Raw genomic sequence first — 20063 nt, 5'->3', positions numbered from 1 at the left:
CTTTACAGAGGGCAGACAAGGCTCTTTGGGAGCGTGCTATGAAGTCAGAGATGGATTCTCTGCACAAAAATGGAACATGGAAGTTGGTGCATTTGCCTACAGGCAAGAAGTTTTTGCCATGCAAGTGGGTTTACTGGCTCAAAGTTGCACCTGATGCAAAGCCAAGATACAAAGCCAGGTTAGTGGCTAAGGGCTTCAAGCAGGAATATGGTGTGGACTTTGATGAGATCTTCTCTCCAGTGGTCAAAATGACCACACTTAGAGCTGTATTAGCTTTGGTTGCTCATGATGATCTGGATTTGATTCAGATGGATGTGAAGACTGCTTTTCTTCATGGTGATCTCCATGAGGAGATATATATGCAACAGCCAGAGGGTTATGCAGTGAATAGAAAGGAGAAGCTTGTATGCAAGCTGAAAAAGAGTCTTTATGGGCTCAAACAGGCACCAAGGGAATGGTATCATAAATTTGATACATTCATGAAATCCCAAGATTTCAGGAGAAGTGACATAGATCACTTCTTATACACCAAGAAAGCTTTGGATGGTAGTCTATTGATACTCATCTTGTATGTTGATGATATGTTGATTGCCGGGAAATCTCGTAAAGAGATGGATGCCTTGAAGAAGAGGCTGCATGAGACCTTTGATATGAAGGATTTGGGTGATGCAAATCACATTTTGGGTATGCAGATACTTCGGGACAGAAATCAGCATGTGTTGTATTTGTCTCAGAAGGAATACATTGGCAAAGTTTTGCAGAGGTTCAATATGGATGGGGGGAAGAAGACTAGTACTCCTTTGCCTCCATATGTGAAACTCAGTGCTATGGATAGCCCACAGTCGGATAGTGACAGGGCTGATATGGCCAAGATTCCGTATGCTTCACAGTCTCATGTATGCCATGGTTGCTACCAGGCCGGACATTGCATTTGCAGTGGGAGTAGTTTCTAGATACATGGCCAAACCTGGCAAGAAGCATTGGGAAGCAGTGAAAGGTGTCATGAGATACCTGAAGGGCACACAAGATATGTGCATATGCTTTGGCAAACAGGATGCATTAGTGCATGGTTACACGGATTCGGATTATGCCGGTCATCCAGATAACCGGAAGTCTACTACTACCGGTTATGTATTTACATTCACAGGAGGTGCTATGTCATGGATATCCAGGATGCAAAATTGCACTGCCTTATCTACTACAGAGGCCGAGTATATTGCAGCCACAGAGGCTTGCAAGGAGGCATTATGGCTATCTTGGTTAGTGGTTGATTTGGGAAAATACAGGGGATATTCCATTGTTACATTGTGACAGTCAGAGTGCCATCCAGTTGGCAAAGAACCTTGTCTTTCATGCAAAGACAAAGCATGTGGATGTGAAGTATCACTTCATCACATAGAGGTGATAGAGAACAAGCAAATTCAGCTTGTCAAGATTCATACGGATGATAACCCGGCTGATCTGTTGACAAAGAGTTTGCCTCTAGAGCGGTTTGCTCATTGCAAACACTTGATGGGCATTGGGATGAGGCCAGCTTCAGCCTTGATATGGCCTTGTATATTATCATGTATATGCTGATTTTATCGGTTATGTATTTACATTCACAGGAGGTGCTGTGTCATGGATATCCATGATGCAGAAGTGCACTGCCTTAATTACTACAGAGGCCGAGTATATTGCAGCCACAGAGGCTTGCAAGAAGGCATTATGGCTATCTCGGTTAGTGGTTGATTTGGGTTATACAGGGGATATTCCATTGTTGCATTGTGACAGTCAGAGTGCCATCCAATTGGCAAAGAACCCTGTTTTTCATGCAAAGATGAAGCATGTGGATGTGAAGTATCACTTCATCAGAGAGGTGATAGAGAACAAGCAAATTCAGCTTGTCAAGATTCATACGGATGACAACCCGCCTGATCTGTTGACAAAGAGTTTGCCTCCAGAGCGGTTTGCTCATTGCAGACACTTGATGGGCATTGGGATGAGGCCAGTTTCAGCCTTGATATGGCCTTGTATACTATCATGTACATGCTGATTTACATTCACAGGAGGTGCTGTGTCATGGATATCCAGGATGCAGAAGTGCACTGCCTTATCTACTACAGAGGCCGAGTATATTGCAGCCACAGAGGCTTGCAAGGAGGCATTATGGCTATCTCGGTTAGTGGGGTTGATTTGGGTTATACAGGGGATATTCCATTGTTGCATTGTGACAGTCAGAGTGCCAAGAACCCTGTCTTTCATGCAAAGACGAAGCATGTGGATGTGAAGTATCACTTCATCACAGAGGTGATAGAGAACAAGCAAATTCAGCTTGTCAAGATTCATATGGATGACAACCCGGCTGATCTGTTGACAAAGAGTTTGCCTCCAGAGCGGTTTGCTCATTGCAGACACTTGATGGGCATTGGATGAGGCCAGTTTCAGCCTTGATATGGCCTTGTATATTATCATGTACATGCTGATTTTTTTTTCCTTCATTTAAGGGCACTTTGCCTTTAAGTGGGAGGTTGTTGGGGTAAAGGCATTATGCCCACCCTTATAGTGTGTACTAGCCCATAAGTTTTATAGTACATAGTACACTTAGTACTTTTAATGTACTAAGTGCACTATGTGTACTAGAGCAAATATACATGTGTGATAGGGGAGTCACACACTCACACTTGATGAGTTGACTTATCCCCACAACTCTCTCTCTCTCTCTCTCTCTCTCTCTCTCTCCCTTCTTCTCTGTGTATGCCTCCCACATGAAACCCTAATTCTCTCCCTTCACTTGTTACAAGGGCCATTTGAGCTAGTGCTGAAATTTGGGCCATCTGAGCTAGTGCTGAAATTTGAAGCCTTCAGAGGGCATCAAAGCTCAAAGCCCTTCAACCTTCTACAGAAGGTAGGGTTCGGGGGAAAAGATACGTTCAACTTAGCTTAGAACTTGTTCACTGTCGTGTAGTCCCTAGGCATCGAACCCAGGTCTCCATCATGGAGCCCGACCGTTCTACCAACTAACATGCTTGTTGAGCCGATGGTATATATCTATCTTCCCAACAAGAGCCTAGAACTTGTTGAATATTAGGAAAAACTTTTTCAAAGTTATGGAAGAAGGAAAAAAGCCTCTTCAAAATTTTCAAGATTTAGTTATATTTTGGAAAAAATATAAAGAAAATGCCTCTGCTCAAAATGACAATTTCCTCCTCAACCATGGGCAAAAAAGATTCATGTAAGGTTAAGCAAAAAGTGTTTCCCGAACACTGGTAGAAAGCCTCCTAAAAAATAGGTATACAAAAAATAGGTATACAAAAGAAGGCAACACAAGGCCACTATTTTGAAGCTCTACGCCCTTAAATTTGAAGGTTAGGTTAGGCCTTCAAAATGTAGTGGCCATCTCTGAGTTTGTGTCTCTCATTAGCTTAAATGTATATAAATTTTAGACTCATGCTCGGTTTTAAAATGTCATGAGATGAGGTAGGTAGCAAAGTATCGCGCCCTTGGACACATGCTTTACATGTTGCATGTTGGTGTAGACTTGCATATTGCATGTGTGTGATTACAAACAAAGTGTGTTATGTTTGTAATCGTCTAAAAATATGATGTTTGTTTTGTGGGTGCTGCCAGAGTATTCTCATGCACCACTTGACTTGGCCAGAAAGACGTTTAATTTTTATGCTTTTACATATTAAATACCCATGTAGGGTTGCCTTTTGATGAGTACCCTTGTCTGTCAAATTTGATGGAAAGGGATGGGAAATTGTAAGTTTTTCATAGTTTATGTGTATTTTTCGACAACTTAAAATCTAGATGTTACATTCAGGTGAAATAAAAACATAAAGTTTGTTTGTATTTGTAGCAATTCTGTTAGGGTGACATCCGTTACTTTTAAGCATTGATTATTTTTATAACCAAGTAGGGAGACAAACATTATGCATGCGATTTCGTTACAGAAGATGACGACTATCGAGAGGCGTTTGATAAAGCTTGGATCAAGACATGCGTGATGGAACTCACTCTTCTACCATTATTGATGTTGTAATCCAATTATAAGATTAAGACCCATTAGTAGTCAATCGAGAAAGCCATTGGCCATTGGCCTTTCTTAGACAAAAGATCCAATTAATGTGTAGTGATGCACCAAGGGATTTCTATTTTAAGTTAGATGGTAGGAAAATCGGAAGCAGGATTGAAGCTTCCAAAACCTGCTTTGTTTGTATCAAACCACATATCCTAAAGGTTGTGGAAACCTTGAGATTGTAATCTTTCCATCAATAATAAAATTTGAAGAGTTATCTTTGGTCTACATGTATAAATGTTACTTCTTTCTTCTTTTTGCAGCTATTATTTATATACATTACTTTGAATTCTACATATAAGACCGTTTATTGCATATTAGTGCAATATAGACTTTGTATAGTGCAAGTCAGTACAACACGACATAAGGCTTCCCCCCTTACCAGCGTCCAACGTAAATCGTGTTATACTGACATGCAATATAGAAGTTCTTTTTAGCTTGAATATGGAACCATATTCCATATCTCTGTCTTATAGTCGTGTTTGCTAAAATTTTAACAACACGCAAACTTAGTATAGCTTGAATTCAGAACCATGGAGAATGAAAGGAACATTTAATGTAAAGACATTACTGTAAAGCAAGTTCTCTTAGAAATCATCATTGCAACATGGAGATACAAAAATGCCTTGTTAAAATTTGCGCATGACAAAATTTTGTACATATGGAGAGCAATTAATAACATTGCATCAAAGGTGAATGGGCTAACACAGAATATTATCTTTGGGTAGGGAAAGCTTGCTCTTGTTGTGGGGGGGAGTGCTCTTCTTGTTGGGGAGAGTCAGTAGCTTGCTCCCGTTCAGGGGATAGCGAATCTCCAAGGTGGATTCACTCCCTGTCGGTTGGCGTTTATGGATATTATCTCGGCAGCGACATAGATCTTGGCCGTTGTGGTGGAAGCACAAATGCATATGGCATATTAGACTCTCGTTGCCCAATATTGTTAATTAGAGTTTTAATTTTTGTGGCCCTTGAAAAGATACAGGGGAGAAGAGGGCTTGAGCTCTTGCAAGCAGACACACACACTCACACAAACCCTAGAAGAGAACACACAAGGTGAGGCACAAAATTCTTCTTCTTCTTCACACAACAAAAGAGGTCTACAAAGAAGATAAAGTGACTAACATACATAATAGATCATATACAAGTGGTCCATAATGTGAATATGCTAAGAGGAGTGGGTAGATCTAGACTAGTCAGTGTAGTCTAGTTGCAATACGCTTTTTTGGCTGGAAAAAAATTATCCACAGGATGGACTAGCTGCCCTGTAGCTCTCCTCCCACGAAGAAAGCTCCTCGATCAAAGTTCATTTGCCAGTTCCTCCCGAAGAGCTCCCGACAAGGGTATAGTAGCCAACACAAAGGGGGAAGAGTAGATGAAGCTCTTACCCTCGTACCACTTCATGTGCTTTTCTTGCCTGTTGCTCAGCCCTTAGCATTAACTAGGCTCTGATACCATGAAAAGATGCAGGAGAGAAGAGAGCTTGAGCTCTTGCAAGAACACACACACTCACACAAACCCTAGAAGAGAACACACAAGGTGAGAGGCTGAAAATTCTTCTTCTTCACACAAAAAAAGAGGTCTACAAAGAAGATAAAGTGACTAACACACATAATAGAGTATGTACAAGCGGTCCATAATGTAAACACACTAAGAGGAGTGGATAGATTTGGACTAGTCGGAACGGTAGTCCAGCTGTAGAATCTCTAGTGAAGATATGTTGGTGCCAACTACCAAACCCACCAGTGATATAAATGTCGAATGGTCATGCAGGCGCCTCGTGAGTATCAGCTCATGTTGAGCTTGACATCTCAACAGCCCTATATAGTCGTGCATCCAAATCTGTATAATCCAATAGTCATAGATTCTACACATACGAAAAATTACATATGTGCTATCGGTGAATGTACAAAGAAACTGGGGTATCATTAGAAGAAGAAGTGCATGCTTACATTTGCTAAGGGTAGTGCCAACATTGCGTGCAGAAGCAACATGGCATTGTAGCACACTCTCCAACCATAACTAAAGCCATCATGTTGCTCTATGACTCTGCATCTAATGATCTCCGTTGAATCAAAAATCTCCTCTTGGGTAAGGGCCTCAATACTAGCTATTAATAATCTCTCTCTCTCTCTCTCTCTCTCTCTCTCTCTCTCTCTCTCTCTCTCTCTCTCTCTCTCTGAGTAATGTAAAAAATTATCGCATGGACTTACTTCCTTATATTGTCTAGTTGAATTGGCATGATAGCATCGCTTCGCCTCACTATCTATAATAATCAAACTCCAATGTCCACTACAAAAGTCAATAAACAGTATAAGACTGTAAATCTAGTATCTATGTTAGAATACCAAAAATACAATTTAGGTCACATGACACTTACGCTTCATGGTAGGCCATTACAAAGATCTAGGCATGATCCAAATCTATGTGCCTAAACCATGGGCAGATATCCACGTAACAAACATCCTCTAAAACCAGAAGCGGGCATATAAGAGAATCCAAAATATATACCCTCTTCTGAGCTTCTCGTGGTGGTAGATTTGATAAAACCAGACTGCACAGATAATTAACATCATATTACTTTGAGAAAGAATAACACTTTAAATTAAATTTTAGGGCATAGAACATAACAAACCTTAAAATAGCCTGCATAACTCTGTGTTGACCTCCTTGTGCATTCTGCAGCATAACACATCAATCTCCTCCACCTCAAAAGGGAAGTATTAAGGAGTGTCTCCCATCGGCAACCTCCCAACAAAGGAGGGGGCAAAATACCTAAAAGCCTGGGCATTAGAACTATGCAATTCTTGAAATTTAGCTTCTCTCCTTGCCCTTTTAATTCTCTTCGTATCAGCCTCCCTATTTCTCAATTTGTTGTTGGTCTTTTGTACATTTTGTGTCACGCGAATCATTGCCCTTGGTCTCTTCAGTGACGTAGTACGTCTTTGCCCCCTCGGGGGGGGGGGGGGGGGGGGATATCGAGGATATCTTTCATCCTTGTGTTAGTGAGGCCTACTGGCTCTAGGGTATTGTCATATATGAACCTAAGAAGCCGTAGCGAGTACACGTCCTTTGACATTACTATTACTCTATGTGCATGGGTAGCTAGAACGTAGCTATCATGGAAATGCTCAATGAGCCAATCCTCAGCAGCCTCATGAAAGTAACCCGACACCGAGCACTGGAATGCACATCATAATGGTTCCTTTCACAAATGGATCTTACAAGGCGCTGGAATGGGAGCTTCGGAATGGTGCACTACATGTGCCTCCGCACCTTTCACAGTTCATGTAAGATGGAGGTATGCTACTCGCACCTTCGAGTCCTCATTGAGCGAAGGCTGGAAATATTCTTCCATGGTCCTACTTTCTGTCCTATTTTAGGATCCTTAGACGAGGAGGCCCCCACTGTCCTCTTTGTTCGTGCCATCTATTAAAAAAAATAGATAGATGGCTCAAACGACTAACCAGGAAAATTTTGGATAAATATCACTACAATGCAATATGAAGACACCAAACACACTCGGACCTAAACATCGCGTTATACTGCATTTACAATCAAAGAACCTATGACACGCCAAAAAGGCTCAAACAAAAAGCAAGGAAATTTTTTTGGCTTAAATTCACTACAACGCGATGGGAAGAGTTTCAACACATTGCCCCCCCCCCCCCAATATCGCTTTCTATTAAATTCGTGTTAAAGGAAACTCTGAATCAGTGTATCTCATTGGTCTTTTAATCATAGATTTCTCAATCTGATGCCTGGTCTCTGAGAGAGAGTCTGAATTTGCAGATGAGAACTCTTCACAAAGCCAACATGCAAGCATTCAAAGCACAATACACAAAGAATGAGATGGAAGATCTAACAGGGCTCAAGAGGATTTTCAAGATAAGATTAGCCAAAACCACAAAGAACGCCTGGAAGAAGATACTCATGTCATCTCTGAAGAAATAGATATGCATTTCAAAGACTCGGAACTATAGAAATACTTTCTGAATCTCACGTAAGAGAAATATGATTACGTGAAGTTTATATTTTTCTCTAAGTTATGCTTCTTGAAAAAACATTTTTGTGGTTACCTCTGAATTTTATCCTTTAGTATAGTCGCGCTTTTTTTAAAAAAATCGTCTCAAAAGACCAATAAGGATAATTTTGAACAAAACTCACTAGAACGTGATAAGGGGACTTCCAACAAATTGAATCCCCCGTATCGCGTTGTACTGCACTCACAATCAAAGGAACTCTTAACATGTTATCCTATTTGATGTCCATGCTTCCACCATGTACTTGTAAACGTATTCATAGCTTCTTTAAAGTCGTCGACATCTTCTTTATTGAATGTCATTTTTTGTAGAAGTGTAGCAACCTTATCAAAGAAGGCAATCCATACATTAGCCTTTGCAATTCTAGTCTCGCCATCATTACTAAACGATCTGGGATAACCATGTGTAACTTCCTCCATGCCTCACACTTCCATGGTTGAAGAACTTATAAATGGCCTTCATGGTTCCTTGGTGGTGAAAAAAATTTTCTAGTCTTGGCTCCACCAATACCTGGTTTGCATGGCACATTTCCACTTGCACCTGACCTCTTCTCATCTTTCTTGATTTCCACTTTCCCTTTGTGTAGACCCAGGCATGAAAGAACCTCCTCCACTCTCTTACACACTACTTGGAACTCTAACGTTGGTTGCATCTTATATGCAAAACATATATATTCATAAACCAAAATTTTTACAATTCTACAGATGGCATGTAGTGTACAAGGATGGACTCGTGTTGAAGGAATGTCAAGTATAGGGTCCCACTTTGGATCCACCGTAACCATTGTTCTGCCATCCCATATGAACTCGTGTTAAAGGAATTTCATGTATAGGGTCCCACTTTGGATCCACCGTAACCATTGTTCTGCCATCCCATATGAATTGATCATGATTCGGTGCACCGTCCTTCCTAGTATTCATATTCCATGCCTTTTTTCCATTCTTAACCATTTTCCTTGAGCGCATGCAATACAAGCAGAGAGCATGTGATAATCAAAAAATATTTAATTACTTGCATCACAACTCTTAATTAGGATTAGGACTATTAATTACATCCCATCAAGTCCAAAAAATCTCAAAATCACCAAAAACCAAGCCAAATAAGCTCTTAGATAGGGGACGTGAACTCAACCTCGTGTAAAAAGACGACGTAACTCTAGACACGTGAACCTGCAAACATGAGTCGTGAGTTTGGACGCGTAAACATATAAACATGAGCCTAGGGATGTGAGTCTAATGGTAGGTATACCTAATATTATATGCACCAATTACTATTGCATAAAAACTCGTGTGGACACACCTACTCATGTCCTTAGAAGATTTTCCTATCATACAATTTGTACCAACTACAAATTTTAAGAAAAATTCCGTTGGAATTAGGGTTGCAGGAAAGCACACAAAGCTTGGAGAAGAAGAAGCAAGAATGCACACAATACAAAGTATTAGATTGTGTCAATGTACAAAAGATAAGTTAGCCCTAGAGTGATGGGCGTATATACAAGCTGGGGGGAAAAAACCTCCTAAAGAGAAAAAAAGTGCCCCGGCGGTCCTAAGTGTGTTCACACACATCACTACCTATATATATATATGGCAACAAATCCCCCCTGGGAGTGATGGTGTGAACGAGAGCTGGCACTCATGTATAGGGGAGTGCCATGCCCAAGGTAGATCAATCCACAAAGGGGAGCAAGCCCAAAGCTTTGCGGAAAGCTTCGAACTTCTCACGAGGAAGCGCCTTTGTGAAAAGATCGGCGAGGTTGTCCTGTGTTGGCACATAGGCCAAGCTGATCTCTCCTACTGAGAGTCTCTCCCTGACATAGTGATAATGCACCTCAATGTGCTTTGAGCATGAAAAATTGGGTTTCTCGCAACTGCCAATGCACTCTGACTGTCAATGAAGATAGAGGTGGCAGACATCTGTCCAACGCCCAAGTCAGCCATAAGCCGTCTGAGCCACACACACTCAACCGTAGCTGTGAAAGCTGCCCTGTACTCAGCTTCACAACTAGAAGTGGCCACAGTAGGTTGCTTCTTGCTCAACCAAGATATGCATGAGCTACCGAGCATGAAACAAAAACCACTTGTGGACACTCTTGTGTCATAGTAACCAGCCCAATCTGAGTCCGAAAAAGCATGTAAATCTGGCGGCAACGATCCCCCCTTGGGATAAAACAACCTAAGATGTATGGTGCCACGCAAGTAGCGAAAGATGCGTTTAACTGCCTTCCAATGCTGAGTCCTGGGCTATGCATAAACCTGCTCACCTGTGAGACTGCAAATTGAATGTCCGGCCTCGTCATGCATACATAAATGAGGCAACCAACAGCTGTCTGATAGAGTGTGACATCAAAGTGATCTCCAGCATCATGAAGACTCAACTTCAAACCTGTCTCCATTGGAGTAGCAATAGGCTTGCAGTCTTCAAGGCCAAATCTCCGCAACAATGTCTCAATATACTTTGTCTGACACAAAGCAATACCTCCATCACACTGCTTAAATTGTATTCCCAAATAATGATGCAAATGCCCCAAATCTGACATCTCAAAAGAGACATTCAAATCAGCCTTAAAATCAGCAATATGACTCTCATTTGGTCCTGTGAGCAGCATGTCATCGACATAGAGAGCAATGATTAGATGTACACCATTCACACGTTTAACATACAAAGTGCTTTCTCTTGGACTATTCTGAAATCCATGTGCAGTCAAATATGAATGTATCTTTTCATACCAAGCTCGTGGAGCTTGCTTTAAACCATATAAAGCCTTTTTCAACCTGCACACTTTGTTTTCCTGCCCTCTTTGAACAAAACCACGAGGCTGCGATACATACACCTCCTCATGCAAATCTCCATTCAAGAACGCAGTCTTTATGTCCAACTGATGTACATTCCAACCATTATGAGCTGCCAATGCACAAATGCTACGAATGGTAGTCATACGACAAGTGGGAGCAAAGGTCTCATCAAAATCAATGCCCTTTTCTTGAGCATAACCCTTTGCAACAAGTCTAGCCTTATAGCGATCAACACTGCCATCTGGCTTTCGTTTCAACTTAAAAACCCACTTACATCCAATGGCCTTTTTATCAATAGGCAAATCACACAAAGACCATGTACCATTCTTCATTATAGCATCATATTCACTTTGCATTGCAGCCAACCAATTTTCTGAATTTTGTGCCTCATCAAATGAAAGAGGTTCTTCCTCTTCACACATACTAGACACAGCCAAAGCATAACAATCTGATGCATAAGAGGCATGCTGAAAACCTGAACGAGTACGACTAGATGTAGGTGCATCAATTTTACTATCACGCAAGGTTTGCACCAGTCATTTAGGCATACCTCTAGCCTGCTCATTTTCAGCCCTATCCTCAGAAATTACATCCTGTAAATCTGCATCAGAAATAGGCTGATCTATGATGTCGTTTGAAATCTGTATAGGCTGAATATTTGCCTCATTAGGACTTACATTTAAATTCCCACCTGTAAACAGAGGCAACAATGTATCAAACACATCCCGTGAGCTCACACCTGTCTCTTTGGTACATGATAATAAAGGCTGCACAGCATCTTCCACAAAAACAACATCTCGACTAATCAAGATACGCTTTGACTGCGGATGATACAATCTGTAACCCTTGCTCTAACCAACAAAAATGCATTTGACAGCCTTATCATCCAATTTTCTGCGTTGTTGCACAAGCACTAAAGCATAGGCCAAGCAACCAAAGACACGTAAGTGACCAATAGAAGGCTTCCTGCCATGCCAAGCTTCGTATGGAGTAATAGACTGCAAGGCCTTAGTGGGACACCTGTTGAGTACATATGCAGCACACATGACAGCCTCAAGCCAAAATGCATGTGGCAAAGCTTGGCTCTTGACCATACATGGTGCCATCTCCATAAGTGACCTGTTTTTCTCTCAGCAACACCATTTTGCTGAGGGGTATACGGCACTGTACATTGGTGTTTTATCCCACGACTAGCCAGAAATGCATCAAACTCTTTAGACATGTACTCCCCCCCTCGATCAGAACGGAAGGTATCCACAGTACAATTGGATACATTTTCAACCATAAGCATAAACTGTTTGAAGCACAAAAACTCTTCGGACTTTGCCTTCAGTGGATATACCTATGCATGCCTTGAGTAATCATCAATGAAAGTCACGAAGTACAAGTGTTTACCAAATGACGGAGTTTGCATAGGCCCACATACATCACTATGTACAAGTTGCAATTTGCGAGTGGCCCGCACAGAACCATCCTTTGGAAACGCAGAACGCTGCATTTTGCCCAAAATACAGCCTTCACAAACATGTTTCAATGGTGCCTCAAGAGGGGGCAATGAAGCAACCATATCAAATTTCTGCAAACGCAGCAAACTCTAGCAAAGTTCAGATGACCAAAACGAGCATGCCATAGTTTTGCATCTGAAACTGCCTTTTCATCAGAAACTGCATTTGCTGAATCTTCCACACACTTGTCATAAGAATTGAGCCTATACAGCCCACGAAACAAGGTGCCAGATACAATAATCGTATCACCAGAAGTCAAATCATGAACAGTACATCTGTCATCCACAAATTTGACTACAAGTCCAAGTCTAGCAAGCGCAGAGACAGACAATAGATTCTTCTTTATCCCTGGCACATACAAAGCATCTGAAAGTGTGAAAGTGCTGCCATTTGCAGCAGTAAGCATAATTTTACCAATGCCCTTCACTGGGTAAGAAGCATTATTGGCACATGTGACAGTATTCCCATTAGGGACAGCCTCAAGAGAAGTGAACATATCACGATGCGAGGTAATGTGCTTTGTAGCACCACTGTCAAAATACCATACATTAGAGTCAACAGAAACTGCCAAACATGCATCATGTACAGATGGGTCATACTGGCAATACACGCTAAACACCCATTCTGTATCCTGCACGACATTTGCAGAATCTGCATTTGTAGAAGCATCCGCTATTGTGGCTGCATTTGACTCTTTCTTCTTTGCCTCTTTAGCCTTTAGCTTAGGGCAATTCTTAATGACATGATCGTGCTATGTAGCACGGTCCACAAATAGAACACGTATGCCTGTTTTGCAGAAAACTGCACTGTCGAAATTTCTGCAGAAAATGACGAAAACACCTGTGCAGAACTTGAAATGCAAAAACGGAGCCAGAAACGACCTCAGATGCGATTTCTGAGAACGCAAAATCCTACGGGTCTATTTGCAAAGTATAGGAACTTGGAAGCGCTCGTGAAAGCTCACGTCACTCGGAGAACTTGAGTCGAAGGGTACTGGTGGCGTAGCCCTGGGAGCCGATGCCTGCTCTGATACCAATTGTTGGAATTAGGGTTGCAGAAAAGCACACAAAGCTTGGAGAAGAAGAAGCAAGAATGCACACAACACAAAGTATTAGATTGTGTCGATGTACAAAAGATAAGTTAGCCCTAGAGTGATAGGCGCATATACAAGCCGGGGAAAAAAACCTCCTAAAGAGGGAAAAAGTGTCCCGACGGTCCTAAGTGTGTTCACACACATCACTACCTATATATATATATGACAACAAATTCTTATCCTCCTTTGCAATTATTGAGAAATTAAAATACACTTACTTCCTAATAAGTGCACACCAACCCGACCAAAGTGAATCGTAAGGTCACGATCCTTAGAAAGCAAAGAACCTTGCTAGGACTCTAGGTATAACACGAAAGTTGTCAACATTATTGAGTATATACTAAAGAAAACAATTCAACCATAGGATAATAGTAATACGGAGCAACTTCTATCTATTAATTTGCAATGGCATGTAATATAAGGTCTAAAATATTCCAACAAGTTTTGATGGTCTCTTGGAACATCTACATTGTTGTTCCAAACAAACAAAAAAAAACCAAAACAAAAAAAACAAAAAAAACTCATTGTTAAAAACTTCAAAAAGTCAACCTATTTAAAGAAAAAAGCAACTTGTTGAACACTAAAAAGGTCAAAGTCACAATTTACGTTGTTAAAATGGATAGCTTTTATAGCATAGGTTTATCAATATATGCTCCCACACAACCCCCCCACGGACGCGCGCGCACACACACACACGTAAGAGCATACATTCATACAAAGGTCTATGTACTAAGTTTCTATCAATACTAAGTTTCTGTCAGAGCTCTGGAGGTACAAGGCAAACTCAACCATAATGAAGCCTAGCACTAAGGATCATCACAAATAGAAAGAATTACTACAACAAAAAGGTAGTTGATAGGGCATATACATCACTAAAGATAGAAAGAATTAACACAATAACAACTGCTGCAACTTGGACGAAAACTTCACAATGTGAAATTTGCATATCCACTAATACAGCATTAAGATATACCTAGATGAATGGTATTGAAAGGGAGCTGGTAGCTCATATTTTCAGGATTTCAAAGTTTGTGATAAGCCTATGGCAATCCAATTCAAGTCGCCTAGGAGGTAGAAGATGAATGTAAAGAGGCAAAGTCAGCTTTAGGTTAAGTATTTTTTTGAACTGTCCACATGGAAGGTAGCAATGAGACTGATAATGGCCAGTTTGCTTCCGGGATAAGACTACCAAGGTCAATAGGGGGATTGGGGCTGTCACCTCTATGTTCCAGAAGAATAAGAAGAGCAGCCAGCCCACAGCTTGTTGACAATAATAGGGAAAGCAGTAGTCTTGAGGTCCCGAACATCCATGTTATCACGAGCTTCGATCTGGTCATGGAACTTTTATTTATAACATTCTGCAGCACACACTCATCATTGCTCTTGCCATGAGACTGCCCATTAATAGCTCGGGGAAGAAGAGTTATGTTGCTAGTTTTAGGGAAGTCTACAAGTCCTTTGATCATAGCACATCTCATTTTACATTTAACTAGATAGATAATTCATTATTTGAAAGAAACTGCTACATTTATACTCAAGGACATGCAATATTACCTAGAGGAGACTACTTTTTTTGTTCGGAAGCCCCTTTCGGGGGGATGCAATGCTTGCATTGCACCACACACACACCACGGCTGTCAGGGTTTGAACCCGGGTCGATTTACAATAAAGCATCCAAGCACTATTGCTGCAACACAAAGTGACACCACTAACATACACAAACAAGAAACTTATCAAAAGTGAAACCATTTTATACCCCCCCCAAAAAAAAAAAGGCATCAATGTGTCATATACCCATACACTACTGTGTGTAGCGCACATACAAAACAAGTGTACTTGGACTTCATTACCTTGCATTCGGAACTCATTCTAAAGAATGGTCGTCGAGCAAATCCAGCTTTTAAGTTACAAAGCATGGGCAACTTTAATAAAGTCTGTCTTGAGGTACAAAGCCACAATAAAACCACATAGTTCTTAGGGATGCTTCCTCCCTGGTGACTAATATTTTCAAGCCACTAAAGCCAAAAGCAACACAAGCTAGATTGTAAACCAATATGACACCTACACAAATAAAGGGTGATGGGTTACTGTTAAGCGGATGAGAGGTAACTGCCCTAAGTTAGGTGTGAGGTCTAGTAACTTCATCATCAACCACATGCAGCTTTTCCATGACAGAATTCAGCATGATCTTTTCCCTCCTTCAAGTCTGATTATCATCACAAAAGTAAGCTAAGTTAGCTTGAGCAGATTGTGCAAAACAGGAAACCAACTTAGCCTGAGCAGATTGTGCAAAACAGCATGTGAAGTAAGCTAATCAGGCATCTCTAGAATTTACACTCTGTGATGGTGGAAAAAAACTCTCCAACCTGAAGGGCACCAGGCATGTTGTTCCACACACATGAGCCAAGCTCCCACGCATTGCTAATGCCGCTCATTGCACCCAACTGCTCCAAATCAAAGGCCACATCGTGTCCAAAGATGGCCTCTAGCCCCCCTGCATGACCAACCACTTCCTCCTCTTGATCACTCGATGTCCCCATCCCAGTTCCTTGGTCATATAAATCGGAAACAGGCAACCCATCTGGCCTCTCAAATGTGAGCAATGTAAACAGTTCCTCATCTGTGTAAGGCCCAACGCCTTGATCTTCTGCCTTCCCACTGCCATGAGGTAATGCTTGCTCCTCCAACTTTAGCTGAGGCGCACTGCCCCCTGGTTACCGATCATAAACCACCAAGAAGAACAAAATAAAAGAATAAAACACATTTGAGACACCAAAACACTAGGCTAATCTCTCATGTTAATCTGCATTAAACTGAGCTCACTTGTCAATATGCCACATAAACAAAGGCTATTCTACAGGAAGCTAATCTATAAACATTTTTCTCACTCACATCACCCAAACACCAGTGCAAGAGTTGAGATAGATGCATGCATACATGCAAACATACAGATATACACACATTCACACAAACACACGTCTCACTCTCTCTCTCTCTCTCTCTCTCTCTCTCTCTCTCTCTCTGTGTGTGTTATACACATGTATACGTATATATATGTAAATATATGTGTATACATGCATGCACGCATGCAAACATAGATACATACATACATACTAATAGTACATACATGCCCATACACGCACACATGAACAACGTGAGAGAGAGAGATGGGCAAAGGATCAAGTCCTAAGCACAATTTCTTGAACTGCCCTTGACATTACAGGACCAAATCTGAACATCTAAACTTCATTTCCACACTCTAAACCAAAAACTATATGCCATAGGGCATCAAAGGATCACGCTGAACTGTGAGACTCAGCACACAAGTCTATAGTCCGTTACCCATTCTGCACACATGTGAGAGTGCAAATTAAAAGCTGAGTTACCTGCTGGCAACTGTACCGCCAAGGGAAAACCTTCACATGTATTGGATGAAGAATCTACTGATTCCACTGTAGTCTTCAAGTCATCGTTGAGCAACGTAAGGGAGCGGCCGCCTAGGAAAGACAATGGATCATTATTAACCAACCAGATGGATTTCTGGGAGCTTGAAGTGGTAGCAACTCTCGGAGAAGCATTGCTTGAAGTGACTAAAAGAAGTTGCTCCCCCATGTCTGCTGGCATCTGGTCAAGGCTTGGACTATGCTGTTGAAGAAACACATCCGACAAATTTCCATTGTTCTTGTTTATGGGTTGGGTGCTTGTAGAGCCAAAGCTATCTACCTCTGAAAGGGGCAACGTGTGGCACAATGCAAAAGGGCTGGAGAGGCCTGAGCTGCTATCTGCAGACTCGGCCAATTGGACTGAGGGGAGCTCTACATTCAGGCAACACAAAAGATTGTCATGCCTAGAAATCGGAAAGGGGCAGCTTGTAGTAGTGTTTCTGCTGCTGCCGCTGTCATTAGCACCAAAGCTAAAGCTCACACTACCCCTTGAGTAGCCATGGCTGTTCAACTTCACATCTGGGGGCTCGGGATCATAAGGAAAACCTTGAGAGAAAGCATCCATTCTTACTGGGTTGTGATCGTACAGGCATCGTGCTTTAAAAAAAGGCTCAATAAACATGCCATCATGAGAGTACTGGTGAAAAGTCCCTCCTGCTGCTGTTACAGTTGCTGTGTTTCTTGTCACCTCATTCAGCTGGGCCTCTCGGGCACGCTTCAAGTGATGAATAGGGCTTCCGAGTGAGCTTGGACTTAGCAAGGAGCTTGTGTTCCCTACTAGATCAGTAACATCCACTGTGCAGCTCCTAGTTTTTGATTCAGCCAAATAATGGCAGGCTTGATGGGTTCTTGGGCTGGGTTTTGTAGGACATGTCCCTCCTCTTTGGCTTATTTGGTTTGGCAAGCTGGCCAGGTTAAATTTGCAAGGATCTGGGCTCGAATTCAAATCACCTTCTATGTCTCCACCTGAGATCAAGCTCGCTGTAATGTCTTCTGCAGCTTGCTCAGACCCTGTCTGTTGAGTATCGCTACGAGAAGTAGAAGCGACAGGCTTCACATCAGGTGGGTAGAGAGGTAAACCAGCCCGCAAGTGCCTCTTCACACGGGTGTTCCAGTAGTTCTTTATCTCGTTGTCAGTACGGCCAGGAAGCTACAAAACCCAAACGAAAAAAGAGAAAAGATTGCATTCTGTTAGTAAACACTATGCAGTGTGCAAGGTGATGGAAAGCTTGCAGTGCTGTATACCATCAAGAGCAGCATGAGGGGGTGAAAGAACATGGCAAGCTTTGGAGTTTGCAAACTGCTTTTTGCTACTGCTTTTTTGCTTTTCCTTAGCTTACCATGGCTGCAATGCGAGACCATCGGTTGCCAAGGGCCGCATGTTGTTTGATGATAAGGCGCTCCTCCTCTGGTGCGAGGGATCCCTTCTTGAGGTTGGGTCGGAGATGGTTAGTCCAGCGCAGGCGGCAGCTCTTGCCGCAGCGAGACACCCCCGAGTACTTCTGCACGGAATTCCAATTGCCATCGCCATGCTTGCTCACATAAGCCAGCAGTTGTGCATCCTCCTCTGTCGTCCACGGCCCCTTCTTCAATAACGCCATATCTTCTGCAAATTCATGCTGCTGCGGCTGCGGCTGCGGCTGCGGCTGCGGCTGATCCTGGCTATGGTGACGGTGCTGGTGCTGGTGCTGGTGCCGGTGCCGGTGCTGGTGAAGAGGAAGAATGCCGCGAAGATCCCGGTGCTCCATTGAGGTAAAATCTGGTTATAAAACCATTTTTTTTGGCAGTGGCAGTGGAAGGAGTTGTGGAAGGCTACGGTAGGAGCTAGTCAGAGAACTGTGCTTGTGCTATGAAAGAAGCCACAGAGTGGGAGAGCTCTATAGCTGTGTATGGACGAAAGTGGAATAAGAACGCTCTGGCTCTGGCCGCAAGAAAGCCACACGTTCAGAAAGCTCTGCTTTGACTATGCCTATGGAGAACCTTGGCTGCAGAGGCGCGAGAATGAGGGAACTCTGGCTATGGCGGTGGAAGAAACCAAGAACAGGCAAAAATGCGGGAGAGTTCTTGGCTGCAAGCTTCTCTTCTTGGCTATGGCAGAAGCACAAACCGCGCTTTTGGTTATGACAAGCTATAGTCTAACCCTAAGCCATGGAAGCAAACCAGAAATTCATCGGCATCTCTGTGGAGCTCTAAGTCTGGGTGTCTATGAAAACCCTAAGCTCTGAGGGGGAGTGTCTGCAAAACCCTGATATTTGTGTTTCCCTGCAAGCCCTAATTTCCTGTGGTGTAGTAAGCTCGCTGCAGAGGCAGAAGGGACCTGCACAGAGTGATGCCGAAGGCAAACACGGGAAGAAGATGGTGATGTGCCCAAATTCAGCCGCAATCCCATCTCCTCATTGGGTTCATTGGGCGAGAGGAGGAGCCAAAAAATGGTGTTGGGCAGTTGTCTTTTTGCTGATAAATGGTGATGGGTGATGATGGTAGTGGTGATGGTGTTTTGCTAGGACTACGGGTTCGCGCGTTTGTTCTGTGACAAGAAGATGATGAAAGCCCTTTTGAATCACAAAAGCTTCCCAGAATTTCCCCTCTTATACTGGTCCAAAGCGTATGCGTTCGAGAGCGACAGCCCCCCCCCCTCTTGCCATACATACAAAATGCTTCATGTCGCATGCCCATCATCATCATCATCATCATCATCATCTCATCTCCCAATTTGGCAATTACCAGAAGCCTACATAGTAAATATGGTTTTTGTGGAAATTGAAGCGTCTTCATAGTTTATATGATTTTTGTGGTAAGGGAAAAAAAAAGGGGCCAAAAACCTCCATCTCTAAACATTAGAGGTATTTATTGAGAAATTTACACTAATGTGAAGGTATTCTTAACTAAAACCGCCCAAATTTTCAACAATTTTCAAACCTTCAACTTGGCATCATAAATTAATTAATTAATACGGAGTGCAAGCACTCCGTATTAATTAAACCTTCGCATTTTGAGTTTCTATCTAAGTTCCTACAGACTTCATCGCTGTATCACGCTCCATGGTCCCCCTCTCTCCTCATTGCCTATTCCATGGCTCCCCCTCTATCCCTCCCACGACCCATTGCTCTCTCTCTCTCTCTCCTCC

At 42.3% G+C, this 20063-nt stretch overlaps 1 protein-coding gene across 1 annotated transcript; it reads right to left on the bottom strand.

Moving 5' to 3' along the window:
* Positions 1 to 15315: 15315 nt before the first annotated feature.
* LOC147635547 (uncharacterized) lies at positions 15316 to 19498 on the bottom strand. Its single transcript, XM_086802883.1, has 4 exons — positions 18277 to 19498; positions 16880 to 18086; positions 15860 to 16203; positions 15316 to 15699 (listed from the first exon to the last, which is right to left on the bottom strand). Exons 1-4 carry the CDS (start codon positions 18682 to 18684, stop codon positions 15694 to 15696), a joined length of 1965 nt encoding a protein of 654 aa, XP_086659009.1. The 5' UTR covers positions 18685 to 19498; the 3' UTR covers positions 15316 to 15693.
* Between the last annotated feature and the right edge of the window lie 565 nt (positions 19499 to 20063).

The sequence above is a fragment of the Cibotium barometz genome, chromosome 9, assembly GCF_041138505.1.
Source record: "Cibotium barometz isolate CiBa-2024 chromosome 9, ASM4113850v1, whole genome shotgun sequence".
NCBI lineage: Eukaryota > Viridiplantae > Streptophyta > Polypodiopsida > Cyatheales > Cibotiaceae > Cibotium > Cibotium barometz.
The sequence above is the reverse complement of the archived record's forward strand: the minus strand, read 5'-3'. Positions and strand labels throughout refer to the sequence as shown.

Bases quoted from the DNA above. Each gene is read 5' to 3' on its own strand.
- LOC147635547 (XM_086802883.1), bottom strand. From the start codon at position 18,684: ATGGAGCACCGGGATCTTCGCGGCATTCTTCCTCTTCACCAGCACCGG. The intron at 18,087-18,276 runs GTAAGCTAAGGA...TGGGTTTTGTAG, and splicing joins GGTCTCGCATTGCAGCCATG to CTTCCTGGCCGTACTGACAA. The intron at 16,204-16,879 runs GTAACTCAGCTT...ATCGGTAACCAG, and splicing joins GGCGGTACAGTTGCCAGCAG to GGGGCAGTGCGCCTCAGCTA.